This window comes from Dendrobium catenatum, unplaced genomic scaffold (assembly GCF_001605985.2).
Source record: "Dendrobium catenatum unplaced genomic scaffold, ASM160598v2 fragScaff_scaffold_133, whole genome shotgun sequence".
Taxonomy (NCBI): Eukaryota; Viridiplantae; Streptophyta; class Magnoliopsida; order Asparagales; family Orchidaceae; genus Dendrobium; species Dendrobium catenatum.
In genome coordinates, this window is record NW_021318595.1 from 14227022 (window position 1) to 14248505 (window position 21484).

Sequence of the window (21484 nt, forward strand, 5' to 3'; positions counted from 1 at the left end):
TTCCAAATATTATTGTTCTAATTATTATTTTCTCCTAATATTTTTTGGAAGAATTATTTTTGCTCTTGTATAGACAAATATTTCAGGATAATCGAACTCCAAACTAATGGAGACTTTAAATCAAATTTAGCATAAGATATTTTATAAATTGAAGTCTGTATTTTTCACTTTATTGAGTCTGAGAGAGTGTAATTGTAATTAAACAACCTAGCACACACACACACTGGGGGAGATCTTTAAAAGTCAAAATTTCTTATTGATCGTATGGGATGAACATTGTTCGTACGGGGCGATCAGGTCAGTTTTACCCCTCAGAGAGCAATGGAACGGACAGAAAGTGAGAAAATTTTTCTAAGTCCTAATCATCTAGACAAATTTACCCATTCGTCCGTGGACGATGTTCTTTGGATTCTCACTTTGAACTGTTCATCTAGATGAATTGTCATGTTCGTCCCAGGATGATATTCTCTGGACTCATGACCTAAACTACCAGGATGATGTTATCTGGACTCGTGACTTGAACTATTCGTCCAGACGAAATATCCCATTCGTCCCAGGACGATGTTCTCTGGACTCATGACTTAAACTATTCGTACAGATGAAATGTCTCATTCATCCCAGGACGATGTTCTCTGAACTCGTGACTTGAACTATCCATCCAGATTAAATGTTTCATTCATCCCAGGACGATGTTCTCTAGACTCGTGGCTTGAACTGTTCGTCTAGATGAACTTATATATTCGTCCCAGGACGATATCCTCTGTTCCTTAGCCTTGAAGACTGTCCTGCAGTTAATTCTCGATGAAGCCTAGAAATAACTATTCGTATCGGACGAACTTAGTTCGTATGGGACGATGATCGGGTACGAAGTCATTTCGTACCAATGCATATTGGGCTCGTACGCAATAGTTTTTACATTGTTCGTACGTACGAATTACGATCGTACGAGACGATCGAGTACGTATAGAATTAAATTTTTGTAGATTTTGGACAATTTTTTGTGTCTTTCATATAAAAGGTCCAAATAAAATTATCTTGTAATCTTTTTGTCCACTCGTCTTCGTACAAACTGAAGGGAGATTGAAGGAGAGAGTGTGAGAGAGTGTTTGAAGGAGAATTCTTACTACTGGAGCTTGAATGGTTCACTTGGTACTCAAATGTAAGAATCTCTAATTATGAATTGTGATTACTTCACTCTTTTCTATCGTCCTTCTAGATTTCTCGTGAGAAGATCTTTTAAGGAGATCCGATTCTCTACTGACACTCGAGGAGTGTGAACAGTGGGAAGGTTCTCTGCCTACACTTTGAGAGTGTGAACAGCGGAAAGGTTCTCTGCCTACACTTGGAGAGTGTGAATAGCCGGAGGTACTCTGCCTACACTTGGAGGGTGTAAAAGGACGATGGTTCTCTACCGCACCGGGTAGTGGTGGAAGAGAGTTTTTATGAAGGCTTCTCCACCTTGATGTGGGAGCAAGAGGAGAGACGCTAATTGGTAATAGTGGAATACTTGAAGTGGGAGACTTGAGGGAGTGGATGTAGGTCATATTTGACCGAACCACTATAAATCTTATGTCTTTTTATTTTTCCGCTACTTTTTAATTTACTATTTCTGTGTGATACTGTGGTTGAAAAATCCTTTTTAGAAATTTATCATAAGTTTTTTATCGGTTTAAAATTTAAGAGGAATTTTTTTTTATTTACCAATTCACCCCCTCTTGGTTAGCCGATGGGATATAAGTTTAGGTCTAACAATCTAATTCATTTTTAATAAGTTTCAAGAGAGGAAACTACTTATGTAGTGTTTGATGAATCTGATCCTAAGAAGTCTAGAGTTGAGGATGAAGATGAAGTTGGAGAGATTACCCAAGGAGTTGAAAATTTAGAAAAAAGGTAGAACCTAGACACACTTTACCTCAAAATATTGAAGGAGTAAGTGATATTATCCAAGGAGTAGAAAATATAAATATAGAGGAAATGGTAGAACCTAGACACACTTTGCCTAGAGATTGGATATATTCTTCAAGTCATCCTAAAGAATTGATCTTAGGAGACCCTTCTGAAGGTATTAGAACTAGGCATGAAATTAGGAAGGAAGTGAACCACTCAGTCTTTATCTCAATGACTAAACCCACCAACATCAATCAAGCCCTTTCTAATGAATTCTAGATCTTAGCTATGCAAGAAGAACTTAACCAATTTGTGAGAAATGATGTTTAGGAGTTAATAGAAAGACCTAAGAATCAAAGTATGGTAGGAACCAAATAGGTTTTTAATAATAAAATGAATAATTCTAGTGTGGTGGTTAGAAATAAGGCAAAATTAGTGGTTAAGGGGTACAACCAAATAGAATGGATTAATTTTGAGGGGACCTTTACCCATGTATCTAGATTGGAAGTCATTAGAGTGCTACTAGCCTTTGCATGTTATAAAGTATTTAAGATTTTCCAAATGGACATCAAGAGTGCTTTTTTAATTAGGATAATAAAAGAGGATGTGTTTATAGAGCAACCCCCAGGTTTTGAGAGTTTTTAATTTTCAAATCATATTTACAAATTAAAAAAGGTTTTATATGGATTAAAATAGACATCTAGAGTTTGGTATGAGAGGCTTAGCACATTCCTACGAGAGAGAGAGTTTGTTAAAGAGAGTGTAGACACCACCTTATTTCTAAGGAAAGTAGGATATGAGTTACTTATTTTTCAGATGTATATTAATGATATACTTTTTTGGATCCTCTGATAAAAAGTTATGCATTAATTTTTCTAAAACAATGAGTAAAAAAATTGAGATGAGTATGATGAGAGAGTTATCATACTTTTTAGATTTTAACATAAGACAATTGAATGATGGAATTTTTCTAAATCAAACAAAGTATATTAATGACATCTTGAAGAAATATGAAATAGATAAAGCCAAGCCAATAAATGCTTACATGAGCTCCAATGCTAAGTTGGATAAGGACTCAAATGGAAAATATATTGATCAAAAGAAGTATAGAGGAAGATTGGATCACTACTTTACATGACTGTTAGCCGGCCTATATAGTGTTTAGTGTTTGTCTCTGTGTTAGATTTCAAGCAGATCCTAAAGAATCCCACTTGACTATAGTTAAGAGAATCTTTAATATCTCTTAGGGACCCAAAATTTAGGAATCTTGTATCCTAGACACAACACTTTTTTGAGATTATTGAATATTCTGATTCTAATTTTACAGAGTGTATGGTGGATAGAAAGAGCACTTATGGAACTTGCCAATTCATAGGACAGTCTTTAGTCTCCTAGTATAGTAGAAAATAAAACTTTGTTGCACTTTCCACTATTGAAGCTGAGTACATTATCTTAGAAAGTTGTGTGGCCCAAGTCCTTTGGTTGAAGCAATAAATTCTGGATTTAAGATTCTCTGTAGGCATAATTTTAATCCTATGTGACAACACTATTGCCATCTGCATCTCTAAAAATCCTATCCAATATTCAAGGACCAAACATATTGATATAAGACATCACTTTATTAGGGACCATATTACAGAATGAGACATTGAGTTACATCATGTGGCAACTGAGAATCAACTTGCTGACATCTTTACTAAACCACTGTCCTTTGACACATTCAACATCTTAAGGATCATATTGGGTGTGATTGATACAAATGCTTGAACTTGATGCTTTCTGAACTCTGGTTTTTATGTTTTCTAATATCTTGTTTATTGTTATTGTTTTATATTATTTCTTTTATTTTTAGTTTTAAGTGTTGATTTTTATTTGCTTTTATTTTTCAGTGTTTTCATTTCTAATGTTATTATTTTTCTTTGAATTTTTCTTTTTGGTCACAACTGAAATGATATTTTATGTTTTTTTTTTCTTAAAAATTTGTAGTCAATATTTGACATCCCTAAATCAATTAAAGAGAGAAATATCGTTGATTATTTCCCTTCCTCTAACTTCTTTTAGCGGTGTAATTTTTTTTAAATAAAAGTCTATCTCAAATTAACTGTTGGACTTTGCGATTGAGATCTTTTCTATCTTATTATAGTAATCGATCTTATCTAAATAATGTTTAAAATCATTAAATCATTTTCAAGCTTTCTTAATCTTATTATTGCATTATCATATGAATTTGATTCTACTTTATGGTTTACTCTTTCTTATATTAGAGAGTGAGTTTTTTTCTCTAATATATGGAAGATATTATCATAACTAAGAGTATTTAAAATTTTCAAAAAGGAGCTAGTTTACAAAAGTGATAAGAGGCATAAAATCAGCCCAAAAAAATTTGAAAATATGCATAATGATTGCAAATTTTTTAAAAAAAAATATACAAAGTGTTTCAAAAATTAAAAGTTGCACAAAGTATATCAACCAATTAATAAGAGGCACAAAATGAGCCCACAATAAAGCAAGCTTTCTTCTCTTTCAAACCTTTAAATCTTAGAAGAATTCATGTGTCACTTGATAATTTCAAATACTTGATTTTGAAATTCATGTTTGTGACTAATTATTTTGGTATATTATTCTGTAAGCTATTTTTATAGAACCAAGTTTTGAACGGATCTTATTTTCTTATCCAATTGATTTTTCTGAGCTAGATCTTTATTTTCAAAAGATGGTTTGCCCTGTAAGAAGTCCGAGCTAGGATTAACATGATTGGTTGTTCTATCATTTTTTGGATTTCGACGATGTTAACTCAATTTCTTACAAATTTTTAATTCAATCACATTGAATATTTATCATATTCTTGCTTTGATAAAAAAAAACTTTACTTTTTTATTCTTTTTGCCATTTTTGTCATCTTTTCATTATTTTATATTTTATTTTTACTAGTTTTATTTTCTTTTATGTTTCCTCCTTTTTGTGATGTCAAAAGGGGAAGTAGTGGTAGTGTTAATATGTTTGTATTATTTCGTTGTTTCATCATCGTTCTTTAGAGGTTGTACCATTTGCTTGATTTTAGTAAAATTTGCATTACTTAGTTCATATTATTTTCCTTTATGTTATATTTTAATTAACTGCTTAAGTTTAATTTACTACCAAATATTTGTCATCATCAAAAAGGGAAAGATTATTGCAAATATGGATTCAAAGATTATAATTTTGATGATTGTAAGCATTTATGACATCTTTGTTTTTTTTACTATTCCCCTGCCTACTAACGTTTAAGATCCACAAGGTCAATTGCAAATCAAGCTAGCTCAAGATTGGATAGATTAGGATTGGATCAGTTAGTAAATGTACTTCTGAGTATTTTTTCCTTTTCTTAAGTCAAATGTAATAAAGAGGAACCTGATGCTAAGTAACATTTCACACACACACTTAAGGAGAAAAATTATTTATGTTTTAGAGTTTTCTATTTTTGATTATATCATCTAGGACGATCCAAAATCATCCTGGACGATCAATTGAAAATAGAAACCCTAATTAGGGCATCTTTATTAAGACATTTGAATTAAGCAAATCGTCCTGGATGATATTCTCATCGTCCTAGACGATATGCTCAAATAAAAAAGAATCAACAACCAACTCTTTTAGACACATTGTTATTTTTTGACATCGTTAGGACTACGTCCTAGACTATACATTATAATTATGCTTAAATTAGTCTGATGATTAAAGAAAGTAATTAAGTTTTGATTAATCGATCTTATCGTCTTAGACGATCGCAAGATCGTCCGAGACGATCAATTAAATAAACCTTAGTTTCTTCCTGAATTATCCAGGACTAACAAAATGATGTGCAATACGATATTTATGGATTTGAACTAATCATACAGGATGATCCAATAATCGGCCTAAATGATTAGTTATTTTTTTATCGTCCAACATGTAAAGTCTTGCCAAACAGAGCAATGGTATGGACAATATTATATGTTTTTAACTAATCGTACAGGACAATGTACCCATCGTCTTGGACGGTCAAAACAAACAAATATTCTAATCATGCAACATCGCCCAGATCGCCCTGGCTGATTGAACTGAATTTGTACTGATCGTACAGGACCATCCATCGATCGTCTTGGATGATCTTTGTCGCTTAATTATAATTTAGGTCAAAGTTGAAACCCTTTTATATAAGATCTCTTGTTTACTCAAAATGTGATATTTTGTTGCTATCCTGACCTGAGAGAGCCAAGAGAAGAGGGAGAGCTTGGGAGAGAGAAAGGATCTTATGAGGGGGAGTTCTTGAGGGCTTCACAATGGTTGCTCCAAGCAAGGATCCGAGTCATCTTCTCCTGTCGTCGTCCCTAGTTCCTTGGAGGTTCTAAAGAGGTCTACTTTCAGTGATTGATTGGGGGTTCTTTGCCTCCTTCAGGAGGAAGCGAAGGAGAGGTTCTCTTCCTGCTTCAGGAGGAAGCGAAAGGGGTTGGGTTCTCTACCTCACCGGGGTCAGTGGAAAGGAGTTTTTGTAAAGGCTTCTCCGCCTTGTTGTGGGAGCAAAAGGAGAGTCACTGAGTTTAGTGTAATACCCGAAGGAGAGGCTCAGGGGAGTGGACGTATGTCAAGTTGACTGAACCACTATAAAATCTGGTGTGCTCTTTCTTATTGCATTTCCGCATTTTATTTTATGTGGATGATCGTTTTGGTTTGAATCATGATTTATGTTTGAGAATTTTTAAGATAACTAATTCAACCCCTCTCTCTTAGTTAGCCTCACACTAGTTCATAAGGGCTTAACATCCTCAATGAACATTCAATAGATTCGTCTAACAAGATTTAATAATAGTTAGCCTCACACTAATTCATAAGGGCTTAACATCCTCAATGAACATTCAATAGATTAGTCTAACATGATTTAATAATGTATTTATTGTATATGTATCACACAATCCAAATCTTATTATAGTTGCTATTTGTCAATTAAATTCACCCAAATTGCATGACTTTTGTTAGTTTAATTCTATTATAAGCAAACAAAAGGCAATAATGAAAAGAAAAAAAATGAAATTCACTCCCATGGAAATGGACGACCCTGATGTACTGAAGTAACGCGATTGATTGATTTAAGCCTGCAAGTTCCCCTTCGGCTCGCCTATCCCCAAACCCATTTCAACTCCAACGACTGTGTTTCCAATCTCTCCTCTCCTCGTCGCCACTGGAGCTCTCCCACCGGCGGCTCTCAGGCCCGCCGCCGTCTTCTAGAAGGTACGAGCTCCCATCTTCTAGAACAATTCAGATCTCTTCGATCTATTGTAGGGTTTATTGATTTCTTCTTTCGCCTAATCCCAACCGAAACCGATTCCATCGAAACCAGATCTGCTTTCTAATCCCCTTAGATCTACAAGAGCACTTCCTTATAACCCTCCATTATAAGGTTTCCTCTTCCAGTTCTACACGTAGCAAGATGGAGAGGTCGTCCACTCTCCTCGTCCACTTCGACAAGGGTACCCCAGCCCTGGCCAACGAGATCAAGTTGGCACTCGAAGGAAACGACGTCGTCTCTAAGATCGACGCTATGAAAAAGGCTATCATGCTTCTTCTTAATGGCGAGACCCTTCCACAGCTTTTCATCACAATCGTCCGCTACGTCCTTCCCTCGGAGGACCACACGATCCAGAAGCTCCTACTTCTTTATCTTGAGATAATCGACAAGACCGATTCCACTGGCCGCGTCCTGCCGGAGATGATCCTTATCTGCCAGAACCTGCGGAACAACCTGCAACACCCTAACGAGTACATCCGAGGTGTCACCCTCAGATTCCTCTGTCGCCTTTCCGAGGCTGAGATCATTGAGCCTCTCATCCCCTCTATTCTGTCAAACATTGAGCACCGTCACCCGTTCATCCGTCGCAATGCAATTCTTGCTGTCATGTCCATCTACAAGCTCCCCCAGGGCGAGCAGCTCCTTGCAGATGCTCCCGAGGTCATTGAGCGCATCCTCAATAGTGAGCAGGATCCCTCTGCGCGCCGTAATGCTTTCCTCATGCTCTTCACCTGCGCCCAGGACCGAGCTGTCAACTACCTTCTATCCCATGTCGATAAGGTTCAGGACTGGCCCGAGCAGCTACAGATGGTTGTACTAGATCTCATTCGCAAGGTCTGCAGATCTAATCGTGCGGAGAAGGGCAGATATATCAAGATCATCATTTCGCTTCTCAGTGCCCCATCTACTGCAGTCATCTACGAGTGTGCTGGCACTTTGGTCTCCCTTTCCTCTGCTCCAACAGCAATTAGAGCAGCTGCAAACACCTACTGCCAGCTTCTCTCACAGAGTGATAACAATGTCAAGCTTATAGTTCTGGAGCGGCTCAATGAACTAAAATCCTCCCATAGAGAGATTATGGTAGACATGATCATGGATGTTCTCAGGGCACTCTCTAGCCCTAATGTTGATATTCGTCGCAAGACATTAGATATTGCGCTGGATCTGATAACCCCAAGGAATGTTGATGAGGTGGTGCTGACGCTCAAGAAGGAGGTTGTGAAGACTCAAAGTGGCGAGCTTGAGAAGAATGGGGAGTATAGACAGATGTTAGTTCAGGCTATACATACATGTGCTATGAAGTTCCCAGAAGTTGCAAGTACTGTTGTTCATCTGCTGATGGATTTCCTAGGGGACAGTAATGTTGCGTCTGCTGTTGATGTAGTACTCTTTGTGCGTGAGATCATTGAGACAAACCCAAAGCTGAGGGTCTCAATAATCACAAGACTGCTGGATACATTCTACCAGATCCGGGCTGCAAGGGTTTGTTCTTGTGCTCTTTGGATTATAGGGGAATATTGTCTCTCACTTTCTGAAGTTGAGAATGGAATCTCTACCATCAAGCAGTGCCTTGGTGAGCTCCCATTCTACACAGCTGTTGAGGAGGGTGATGGTGCAGATGCCATTAAGCGGCCTCAGCAGATAAATTCCTCCATCACTGTTTCTTCAAGGAGGCCAGCTGTCCTTGCTGATGGAACCTATGCCACACAGAGTGCTGCCTCAGAAACTGCATTGTCTGCTCCTGTTCTTGCTCCCGGTTCCTTGGTTGCAGTTGGAAATTTGAGATCTTTGATACTTTCAGGGGATTTCTTTTTAGGAGCTGTTGTTTCTTGCACTTTGACTAAGCTGGTTTTGAGGTTGGAAGAGGTCCAGCCATCCAAAACAGAACTAAATAAATTCTGTAGTGGGGCCTTATTGATCATGGTCTCCATGTTGCAGCTTGGACAGTCATCGTATCTTCCTCATCCAATTGATAATGATTCATATGAAAGAGTAGTACTTTGCATAAGGCTTCTCTGCAACACTGGTGATGAAATAAGGAGAATATGGTTACAGTCATGCCGCCAGAGTTTTGCAAAGATGCTTGCTGATAAGCAGTTCAATGAGACTGAGGAGTTCAAAGCAAAGGCTCAGATATCTCATGCACAACCTGATGATCTTATTGATTTCTACCATTTGAAGAGTAGAAAGGTATGCTGAATAACCTTCTTCGAATTCATATTCCTATGCCAATAATTGCATTACAAATATGAAAATGAAGATTTCTTGTCCAAATGGCATGATATAATAGTCATACCTATTACTCAAAGTGACCTTTGGACCCACATTTTTTTCTAATTAGTTTTTTGGTGTTATTTTATAGTGTACAATTCTTTTATGGACTTGTTCGATTGTAGCATGTTTCGATATGCTGCTTCAATATCTATATGAAAAATCTTATATTAGTTTGCTAGACAGTACTATGTTTCCATTTTCTTGCATAAAAACTCAATTAGTGCTTTTTTATTTTTTGGTTTGGTCATTTGACATAATGCATGCATTGAAAGCAAAATTTCTACCTGTGAGAGCATTAAGGATGTTACTCCTATCTTGGTTACTCCTATAGGTGCAAATGAAAAGCATTTTGAAGACAACCTGTTGGTTAAATTTTTATTTCACCTCTCTTGGTTAAATTTTTTTTTTCAATACATTCTCTTGACAAGGATATTTCAAGATTGCTATTCTTGATAGTAGTGTTATTCTTTCAAAATAAAATGAGCTGGAATAGCAGATACTTTATGTTCATTGACAAGTGAGATTCTGTGACATTGAACATAATTGAGAGGGATATGCCAGTCTTAGCTGTTGGTATTCACAGCTATTTTTAATGGACACCCCATTGCATGATATTTATGTGCAACATATATTAAAAGATCAAATTTAATGGGATAGTTACACATTAAATTCCAAAATGAGCAATTAACAATTGCATTTTGATGAAAAGTAAAATATATGAGTTTAGGATTTCAATTACAGTATATGGATTGAAAAACATAGTTTGAAATATTTCTTGAAGAAAGAGAAAAGTGACATTGCAGATTGCATGTTGTCTTTTGGTGCCTACCATAGCAGCTATTCATGTGTGTGGTAGACTACTAGAAGCTTAGGTTGAATTACAAGGATTGACTAGGTCACTGAAGAGATGTTGCTTGTGTCAAATAATGCGAGTTTGTGACTTGATTAAGGGAAAATATTTAAAGAGCAAGAAAATCACAGGTTTTTAGATAATATTGTTTGGAAGAGGGCGGGAGCGAGGTTTAATTTTAGATTTCAGAATGTTGAAATTAATGCATCATGAATAAGAGGTAACAAACAAGCAATTGCTCTTATTAGGGATGGTAATATGGTAATCACTAAAAGATATAGGGCACGTAATTTTACTGTTGTAGACGCAATATGTGCATGAAAAAAATTAATGCTTGGTGTGGAATTCTTATGATGATATAGAAGGGAAGATGGAATGTCCAACAGATCATGGATAGAATTCCTAGGGTAATGCTTAGGTGGTTTTACCAAGTATTTTCCTCTTTTAGTTGGATTACATTGAGGATTAGCTTTAATCCAATATCATTTTGCTTTAGTCATTGATGTTCTTACTAGAGGATGTTCCATGGTGTATATTTTTTGCGGATGATATTTTTCTTGTTAATAAGATTAGAGAGAGAGAGTTGAAAGAAAACTTGAATTATGGAGGTCAACCTTAGAGTCTAAAGGTTTTAGTTTGACTAGATCTAAAACCAAATACATTGAGTGTAATTTTAGTAATAGTTCTAGTGGGGGGATTTTGACTTTGGGATATTAAGTCTTTAACAAGAGTACACATTTCATATATCTTGGGTCTATTATGCAAAGTAATGATGAAGTAGATTGGGATATTATTAGTAGAATTCAAGTTGGATTGTTGAAGTGGAGGAATGCATTGAGCCTTTTGCGTAGTACCCCTCAAACTTAAAGGAAAATTCTATAAGATAGGGTTGAGACCTTCAGTGCTTTATAGCGTAGAATGTTGGCCATTAAAAGAGAAGCATAAAATTACATTAATTGTTGCAAAGATGAGGATGTTGAAGTAGACGAGTTGCTTCACCCTTAGAGACAGAATGCAAACCGAGTACATACGTGAAAAGGTTGGAGTAGCTCCATGGTTTGGACACATAAAACATTGGTCTTTCGATGACCCAGTTAGGAAAGTAAATATGGTTTATGTTAAGAAATGAGTTGGCTAGAAAAATATTAGCAATAATATTTTTTATTAAATTTAAATGAGAATTTGACTCTTAGTAAGACAATGGAGAAAAAGGGATTCATGTAGCTGACCACACGTAGTGGGATAAAGGCTTTATGTAGTAGTTGTTGTTTTTTATATATTGTTTTTGTTTTAACTTAATACAAAATATATGTTTTGATGGTGTAATATATATATATATATATATATATATATATATAGCATTTAGCATATTTAAGTTATTTTATTCATAAAGCATTAATCCACCTAAGTGCTACTTAACCTAGTTAAATCTTATTTATTCCTTAAATACTTTAAGTTATCTTTATAATCATTAAATAATTAGCATCTCGTTAGGTTAGTCAATATTTAATTATGTCAGATTTAAGAATATGTTTTATGAAAGGGCTCTTGGAAGCTTGGAGCTGATTTGACCCCTTTTATGCAGCATTTTCTATGAAAGTATAATATTATATGACTTTTCCCAAAAAAATTTTAAAAAAAATTGTATGACTATCCTTTACAGGGAATGAGTCAGCTTGAGTTGGAGGATGAAGTTCAAGATGACTTGAAACGTGCAACTGGAGAATTCACGATGGATGCTGATGAAGCCAACAAGCTTAATCGCATTCTTCAACTGACAGGATTTAGTGATCCAGTTTATGCTGAAGCTTATGTGACAGTTCATCATTATGACATTGTGCTTGATGTGACGGTAATCAACCGCACTAAAGATACACTTCAAAACCTGTGCTTGGAGTTGGCAACAATGGGTGACCTCAAACTTGTTGAGCGGCCACAAAACTATACCTTAGCACCAGAGTCCAGTAAACAGATTCGAGCCAATATTAAGGTTTCGTCCACAGAAACTGGTGTCATATTCGGCAACATTGTTTATGAGACTTCAAATGTGCTCGAGAGAACTGTTGTTGTCCTGAATGACATACATATTGACATTATGGACTACATCTCTCCAGCTATATGTGCTGATGTGGCCTTCAGAAATATGTGGGCAGAGTTTGAGTGGGAAAATAAGGTATATCTTCCCAAAAGCAATTCTTACATGGTCCAAAACAAGATTCATCAATTGAATATAGACTGAAACTGGTTTTTGTTCTTATTGATTTGATTTAACAACTTAACTTTGCATGGTTTTCCTATTTCAGGTAGCAGTGAACACTGTTCTTCAAAATGAGAAAGAATTCCTCGATCACATCATTAAATCCACTAATATGAAATGTCTCACAGCCCCGTAAGTTTCTTAGGATTATTAGATCAATTTAAATGATATAATTTGTATGATGATTATTATATATATATATATATATGGTTTCCAGATCTGCACTGGACGGAGAATGTGGTTTCCTTGCCGCGAATCTATACGCAAAGAGTGTATTTGGTGAAGATGCATTGGTCAACATTAGTATTGAGAAGCAGTCTTCTGATGGAAAGCTGAGCGGTTATATCAGAATCAGGAGTAAAACTCAGGGGATTGCTCTCAGTCTCGGCGACAAGATAACACTCAAGCAGAAGGGAGGCAGCGGTTAGTGTTTTGCTTAGCAATTCTTACATCAATATCGAATAAAAAATTCTTCCTTATTTTTGAAAAAATGTTTTCTTGTTTTGCTACTACTGGATCATAAATAGCATTTCTTTATTATCTGTCTTCTTTTTTTGTTAAGTGACAGTTTAATTTCTTCCTGTTGATGATAGTTTTCAGTGTAATGGTATTATTGCATTGGAATTCCAAGTGTTTTTTGATGGATGATTAAGATCTCTTATTTAACATTTTATCGTGTAGTTAATATTGTATTCATTGTGGCATGGCCAAAGCTTGCAGGAAAATGGTAAGTTTGTTTAATTGTAGTTTTTTTTAATTGAAATTTTATTTCACAATAATATCTGTTAAGAGTATGATAATTGTAAACAAATTATTCATTTTTACCTTTAAAAAAAAAATTATTGGATTAGTACTTGGGCGTCATTTCTATTCCCCTGTATTTATATATAAATCAATTAATAAATCTTCTTAAGTAACAGCCTTGCTTCTAACAACTTAGCTTTATGTTATGTAGGCGATTTTTTTGATCTATTGGTTCAAAATTTTGAATTCGAATTTTATGTATTTTTTATTTAATGGACAATGACATATAAAGTTTGCAGAAATATTATTTTGAATGCATTTTTAAATGAAAGCATAAATAAGAAAGGTGGCCAAAATATTTGAGGTGAATCTAACGAAATACACAGCTTTGAAGTTTAGTCCAGAACATCTAGCATATTTGTGCCAATAGGAAGCTATTTAACAATTATAACTGTTTTTGGAAAATGTAAGAATAATATTAAGCTAACCTAATAATGTCAAGATTGTATAAAAAACGTTTATCTATGTCGTGTTATTTACATAAATTTTTTTTCTTCTTTTATCATATTACGAATCAATTTTTTTATTTAAATTAACTAAAAAAATTATTTTTAATACTTTCTAATTAAGACTTTTTGAAATTATTATATAAATTGCAAACGTTAATATATTGCTTCCTTAGAATCTATAAGAGCCCCCCTTCTTTATTTTTCTTAAAATTCGAGCCTTTTACCTCTAAACAATTATATATCAAAATTTTTTATTTTTTCTTAACCATTTTAATTTCACCACCTAACCGTCAATATTGCGAGGGAAGAAAAAAAATACGAGTATTAAGTAAATTGTGCACACTGCTGATATTCAGGCATCACTTTTCTAATCCATAATATACAAATTTAAAAGGGCTTAGAACTTATCCACAAGAATTCCTAATCATTCAGTGCTAGCAAGAATTCTATTTTAAATATTTGTACAAAATAACTCTTGATTTTCATCGATAAAAAAATCACTTAAAAAAAACTCACTTGCAAGCTTAATTTATTTGATTTAAATTCACTCAATATTCAAGCATATGTTAGAAGAAGAAGCATAACAATTTGATAAATGCTAAATTCACATAAATGATGCAATTTTTTTCTAGAATTAATAGAAGGTCCCTTTATTTTCTAATTAAGCCATTAAATGAACAAATGTATTATTTATAAAAAAATCAATATGTATGTTCATGACGTGATTAACATGTTGTTTCTTAAGTTCAAAAGAATAATATAACGAACATTTAAGGCATGAATAATAAATCACAAGCGCGCAATAAAAGATTCAATTCAATGGGTCAGATTGATCAAAGATAGTTCAAAAATGTAACAAATTCTTTAATAAAACAGATTCATGGTTTATGAAAAAGGTAACAAATTCTGGTAATTGAAGATTCAACTAGCAAAGAGTTACGGGGTTGGTGAGAAAGGCATAAGAAAAAGCTTATTTATTATATGTTCATTGGGTCGGGACTGGTAGCTGCTGCTGCTGAGAGTATATCTAGCAAAGAGTTGCGGGGTTCTAACTCTTCGTGCCATAAAGGAAGCGAATCCCCACTGTAGAAGTTCCTCCTCACTCCATCACCATTTATCTGTAAGGAAATTGCCCTTATCAATTATATAAATAAACACAAAATAAATTACAGACATAAAATAATACTCTACAGATTTCTCTATTTCTCGGTGTAGACAAAGCACAATAACGAAAAAGGATTCATGTTGTCGATCCCACGTAGGGAGATAAAAGCTTGTGGTTTTGATGTGATCAGTGATCAATAGTCCATTCTATCAATTACTAATTCGTATAGAAATGTCAATGGTGATATTTTTCTAAGATTGATAGATTGTAATAACCTCAAATTTTAAGAACTATAAATAATCTTAATTGAAATTGGTAATAAAATCTTGCATACATGAACTTCCTAGTCGTGATTGTTGTGGCACTGTGCTAGAGAGCTTTGCAGAGCTTCCCTCAGCTCTCTGAAGCGTGATAACGCTGGACTTCGGCATAGCGGTGTTAGCTCCTATATTATATAATAATCAGGGTCTATGGTGCGACACTAGCACGATCAAAATATTTTTTTATAAAAAAAATCTCAATCCATTCACTCCCCCATTTGCATGCATGGCCGGGTGAAGAAGACAAGGGAAAGGGGGAGAGAGAGAGAGGGAAGAGAGATGAAAGAGAAGATTTATTTTGAGTCATTTTCGTTTGTCGCTCCAGCTATAAAAATTGTTTTGCCCTATATTTGTTTTTAGTAGTTTTGATTTCTATAATTTTTTCTCTCAAATTTTATAAAAATGCATTATCTTGTGATTTAGATTATTTTTTCTATGCAACTTTTGAAATGTGGTAGATGTCATCATTCTGAGCATTTTCAGAAGATCACATTTAGATTTAACTAAGTAATTTTGCATATATGTTAATTTATATAAAATGATTAGAATAAAAGTATTTATAAAACAAGTAGAAACTACTGTATCTAAATCTGGATATGATGAAATACATAACATGCACATAATTATTGCTCATTTAACACAACATGCATTTTAACATGATATATACACGCTGATAAGCACACTAAATATGTTTACCTACTATATTAATTACACTAGATATGTACATATGTAATAATTGTTATTATTATATATAGATGATTTGGCATGTCTGAAGCAATAAAATTTGGTTGGAACTAATTGACAAAATCTGCTAGCCAGAGATATGTTATCTTGTATAGGAGAGTGAGTCGACAGACTTTTCTTTGAATAAGGTTCGTTGTATAATCCTAGGTGATATGATGGGAGGCATAAGAAGATTGACTTAATAATACGCCATCAAACAGGAAGTGGTGATTTCTTACATTAAACCACCTTATTTGTCATTGATATGACTAATTCTTATTTACAAAACTGATATGATTTATTTGGTGTGAAGGGCCAATAGGGCTTGATGTTGTTGTTGTTATTGTTTAGGGCCAATAGGATTTGATAGAGGAAAAATGATAGGAAATACTTGGTTTCAAGTAGTTCCTAGCCAAAACTAAAGTAGAACCAGGAGAAAACTGCTGTCCACAGCAGTTTAACAGCAGGAAACACAGAAAATCTGAGAGAAAACGCATTAGAACTCTTAGGGAAACGAAGCAAACACTTTTATTTCAATAGAAGATGAAAAGCACTTGCAAGATACAACTTTCCTTCAATTCGAGAGGAAGGAAAAACTCTCCAACGATCTCCGGCAAAGCCAAGAGCCCAAGAACAACAAACCCTAGATCTCAAAATAATTCAAATTCAAGATGATCCCTAATTCTCTCATAACTCCCTAATTAAAGCAAAAGGAAAGATACAAATTACATAAACACCCTCCTCATTCAAAAATTCCCTCCAACGAAACGCTCAAACTCCGCCTAGCCCGCTCTCTTCTTCCGCCATTTCTGCGATCGGGTTCCGCCTGGCTTTGGACCGCCGGGTGTAGAACCGGACCGGTCCAAGCGTAACAAAAAACACCAAAATAGTCAAATGTCCTTCCTTTCTTATTATTGATGGTACATGAACATGTATGCAAAATATAATTACATATGAATTAATATAATAAAATATGACATGATATTTTTATAAATGATATGATATTATATAGGATATCATTGATACAAGCATATGATAAGATTGATGAGATTAATATAGAATGCATGATACAATATATATGATATCAATACATGGTAGTGATACATGATACATATGACACATGACATTAATACATAATATACATGCTAAATGTTATGCATATATTGATAGTGACATGCATGACATGATATAAAGAGAACATTTTTTACTTTTACCTTCACTAATAATTGATAAAGGTGTAATTCATGGTAACCAATAGATATAGATTCATGATTTTACCTAATAATATATTGTAAATGATAAGGGTATGAGAATGACAAAATGTGTTGATCCCTTTATGGTTATTAATCATATTAATTTATATTGTTATTGAATGACATTGAGTACAATGACTCATATTATTCATAGAAATTGTTTAATATTCAAACTAATTTGAATTGAATGATTCCATGCATATTATTTTTATTATTATGCATTAATAATAATTATAAGTTTTGATAACCTAATTTACATTATTTCCAAAAAAGAGTAAAGATCCAGTAGAGACAAGTTGATCTAAGTTTTGTGATAGGTATTTTTACGTTGTTATTTATTTTTGTAACCCGGGATATAATTGAGAGAGTGATGTGATAGGTGTCTTTCTGGCTATTGTAATTGATTATTTTATAACTAGATAGAATTGTATGCATTGATATTTATATGAAATGAAATGATATTTTTACTGTTTTAATTTTTAAATGGATGATTAATGGCTCTGGGTGATTAGCTAAAAATATTAAAAAAATAATTCTTTCCAATTAGATTCCTAGGTCATCACATCACAGGTGTGACAACTCAACAACTACTACAACATTCCATCATATCTTTAGTGAAAATTTGAATTAGGCTAAATAAAATCATTCAAAGTATGATAGGGAAATTTATTAAAAAGTACAATGTCTCAATAGTTAAGATATTATTTGTTACATAAATATTTTGTGCTATACTTCGACTATCACACTTTGAAATATATGAATTCTCAAAAAAAGTTCAAACATAAACAGGCAAAGTAGGTTTAAATTTTAATTTCTATAATTATTTTCTTTCATCTTTAAGCACCATGTTGAAATCGAAAACAAACATCATAATGCATTCAAAAGATTTTTTTTGTCCTACATACATGCACATTAAGGTGGTTAATTTTGATCATATAAAAAATAATGTTACCTAAAAAATTTTTTATGATATTTATGAAGATATAAATAATAGCTTATTTGTTTAACAAAGACAGCATGAATGGACATATTTTTTAAACATATTTATTTATAAGATGTTTGAAAAAACTTTTGAAACCTACACCTTAGAACCTACACATTGTAAGATGCTATATAGAAGAACCCGTTTCTGATATAGAACTATATATGCAATTGAAGTTGACTTGGAAATTACGCATGCTTGAACAGAGCTTAACAATTCATTAACTCACAATGAACTTAAGCAATGACTATCACATGCAAGGGAGCAATCAAGTTTACGAAAACAATCACATGCTAATGGATGGACCATTAAATAACAAATTAATTAATAACATGCTCATGTGGTGTTTCAGAGACAATCCCTAAGTTAACAAATAGATTAGTCACTACAAAGGTCCACTCAAACAACGCTCTTGGTGTGGGCTAAGCGGATAAGCTTTTACAATAAAACGACGCCACGACTGAGGAGGGATCAAAAAGATACAAGGGGGGGAGAGAGAGAGAGTTTACCCGCACAGAAGAAAATATTAAGTCGCGGCAAAGTCGTTTGGCTGCCTATGTGGAAAGGACAACAATACGAACCCTCTTGCATGCTCGGACAGCACTCTAACTTCTCCGAAAATTCTGGACAACAACTATGTGGGCGCCAAATCCTATAACAACTGGTAGTGGTGCTGGAAAATGAACTGATCCTATATTTTAGCAGTAGACAGCTTTTTTTGAGATGATTTGGGAGGAAAACAACAAGCTCCTGACATGAAATTGGGGGGAGGCAATCACTAAATGTTTAGGGGGCTGATTTGGGGTGGTCTTAGTGGAGTTGCCAACTATAAAGGAAAAAGGAAGTAATTTAGATTTCCAAACAATACTCAGATTTGCTGATGGGGATATCCTTCCAAACATAGCCCAACAATTTAGTAAAGGAATTCAATGATTGTAGGAGAATTCAAATTTGAATTCAAATTCCCCAAAATTAACGCTAGGCTAATTTAGAAAGTGGAATTAATTGGGATCTCCAATTAATATTCAAATTGATTTGTTGGGATATCTTTTCAAATATAACCTAACAATTTGGGAAAGAATTTAAAGGCTTTAGGAGATTTCAAATTTGAATTTCACATTTTCCAAAATTAACACTGCTAATTTAGGAAGGGGAATTAATTGAGATCACTAATTAATATTCAAATTGATTGACTGGAATATATTTCCAAACATAACCCGACAATTCAGAAAAGGATTTCAAGGCTTTAGGAGATTTCAATTTTGAATTTAAGATTTTTCCGAAATTAACGCTAGGTTAATTTAGGAAAATGTTAGATGATCAATTTGAAATTTTGGGGGAAAAAGGAAGAGGGGGTCATGATACTTTCGGCCATGGGATCAAGGATGTGATCAGCAATTATGAAGAGGGGGGAAAGGAGAGGTTGTGCCTAGTCAAGGCTAGGAGGAGAAAGGAGGTGATCGGTTGGAGCTTTGGGAGGAGATGACGGTGGCGGCAAGCTCAATGTGGGTGGAGGCGAAAATAAACTATGAGCCCGGACGCTTCCTGCAGCTGATGGATCTTGCTTTGCCCTCACCTAGAGACTTCACATAAGCTCTCACGAGAACTCTCAATGCTCTCAAACACACCTAGACACAAAGTGCAGAAAATTTCATTCATAATAATCATGATCCTTCCCAAGGGGGAGATGAGGCTTATAAATAAATAAAATATAATAAAACATCAAATGACAAAAGTGCCCCCTGAGGTCACATAAACCTACTCTCTCAAGTGAGAGTAAAAAACGAAAAATTACACATAATAAATCAAATACAAATAAATGCTCAGAAATAGAGTAATTCGATCGTAGCCGTAGATCTCCGGCCCTTCCTCCGATAAACTTTCCACGGTCGGATGTCCTCATCAATTTCATATGAGATGCTATAACAAAGACTCAAAAGCCATTTTCGTCCTCAAATTCAAATCTCATGTCCTAATTGATCGAGGTTTCAAATTGCATCTATTTTTATTAAAACCCCACGAGCTATGTCTTGATCTCACTCGAAGAAAGCAAAGCCGGAACTCGCAACAACCCTTGCCAACTCTTTTAACTTGGAATCACAACCAACAATTCAATTATTTTGTTTATGTCCATATTTACCACCCTTCGTTGGCTCCTTTCATCGCATCTTGAATTGACAATCCACAACAAAACTATAATAAGCTATTCCAGCTCTTCAAAATGCAAATAAATGTGATTTTGACAATCATGACCTAGAAAATGAATGGTATATTAAACTTTTTTTAGTACTTTATTTGAAGATTTTGTGATTAATTACTTTTTTTTTTGTCTTATAAGTCTATAAACTACTATGGTGAAAGTTGGTGTTAAGAGAGATTACTTGGAAGTATGATACTCAAGTTGAATTAGATGCAAAGAAAGCAAAAAAAAAAAAGATTAGATGTATATCAAATATAAATTTTGCATTAAAGTTATCACAAGAGGTGAGACAAAATGATTATCTTGCTCAAACTTTTATAAATATGGGGCCATATGAAAAAGTTTCAGACGAAGTTAAATGAGTGATCTCGAACTATAGAAATTCCTTTACAACAACAAACCAACGCTATTAAACCATGGATAAAATGATTGAAAATAAACCATATTTTGATTATTCTGATTTTGGTTCTCCTAGTGGTCTTACTAGTGGTACAGATAGTAACTTTATTTTCACTAGATGAATTCGAGACTCCATTGACTAATTTGAAGAGTTGGATCATGATGTTACATGTCAAAAGTCACAATATTCCACTAATATCCTCTAAAGAATATTGGCATCAAATTTGTATGGATCTTGATTTTTTTTTTTTAAATTCCATGGCTTTTAATGTTGCAACAAGTCCATCCATTTTCAGTATGGCACGCTCCATTGGGAACTATAGTATACGATTGAAATCTCCAATCATGTATGAGCTTCGAACATTGAATATTGAAGGAAGTGAATACTACTTGCTGACAAGATAGTTTAAGAAATAAAGAATATATTAGCACAAATAAGAGTTTCAATACTACAGAAGGTTGCAAAAACATACAAGGTTGCAGCTTGATTGACTTCATAATCAAACATACTAATGGAATTGTGTTCTTAAAATGTATTGACACATCTAAGTTTATTAAAGATGCACCATTGTTAGATGATATTATTGAGGAAGTTGGAGAAATATATTATCAAGTGAATATAAGATGCAAGAAGGATATAAATGGGGAAAAGATTATATATATATATATATATATA

At 34.1% G+C, this 21484-nt stretch overlaps 2 protein-coding genes across 3 annotated transcripts in view; one reads left to right on the plus strand and one right to left on the minus strand.

Moving 5' to 3' along the window:
- Positions 1-7009: 7009 nt before the first annotated feature.
- On the plus strand, positions 7010-13178 carry LOC110104266 (coatomer subunit beta-1-like). Of its 2 annotated transcripts, XM_020833290.2 has the most exons (5): positions 7010-7134; positions 7244-9382; positions 11980-12489; positions 12620-12705; positions 12791-13178. In XM_020833290.2, the coding sequence occupies exons 2-5, from the start codon at positions 7334-7336 to the stop codon at positions 12999-13001; spliced, it is 2856 nt and encodes a 951-aa protein (XP_020688949.1). In that variant the 5' UTR covers positions 7010-7134; positions 7244-7333; the 3' UTR covers positions 13002-13178. The 2 variants fall into 2 exon arrangements, with proteins under 2 accessions (XP_020688949.1, XP_028556134.1); XM_028700301.1 differs by having other exon boundaries at positions 7010-9382.
- A 1451-nt stretch (positions 13179-14629) lies between these two features.
- The window catches only part of LOC110104267 (proteasome subunit beta type-6), a 39148-nt gene continuing 32293 nt past the window's right edge, over positions 14630-21484 (minus strand). The window contains exon 8 of the mRNA XM_020833293.2: positions 14630-14944. Coding sequence (XP_020688952.1) covers positions 14804-14944 — 141 coding nt within the window. The 3' untranslated portion in view covers positions 14630-14803. The remainder of the gene's footprint in view (positions 14945-21484) is intronic.

Coding starts and splice junctions, on each gene's coding strand:
- LOC110104266 (XM_028700301.1), top strand. CDS start 7,334: ATGGAGAGGTCGTCCACTCTCCTCGTCCACTTCGACAAGGGTACCCCA. Junction 12,490..12,619: donor AGTTTGAGTGGGAAAATAAG/GTATATCTTCCC, acceptor TTCCTATTTCAG/GTAGCAGTGAACACTGTTCT. Junction 12,706..12,790: donor ATGAAATGTCTCACAGCCCC/GTAAGTTTCTTA, acceptor TATGGTTTCCAG/ATCTGCACTGGACGGAGAAT.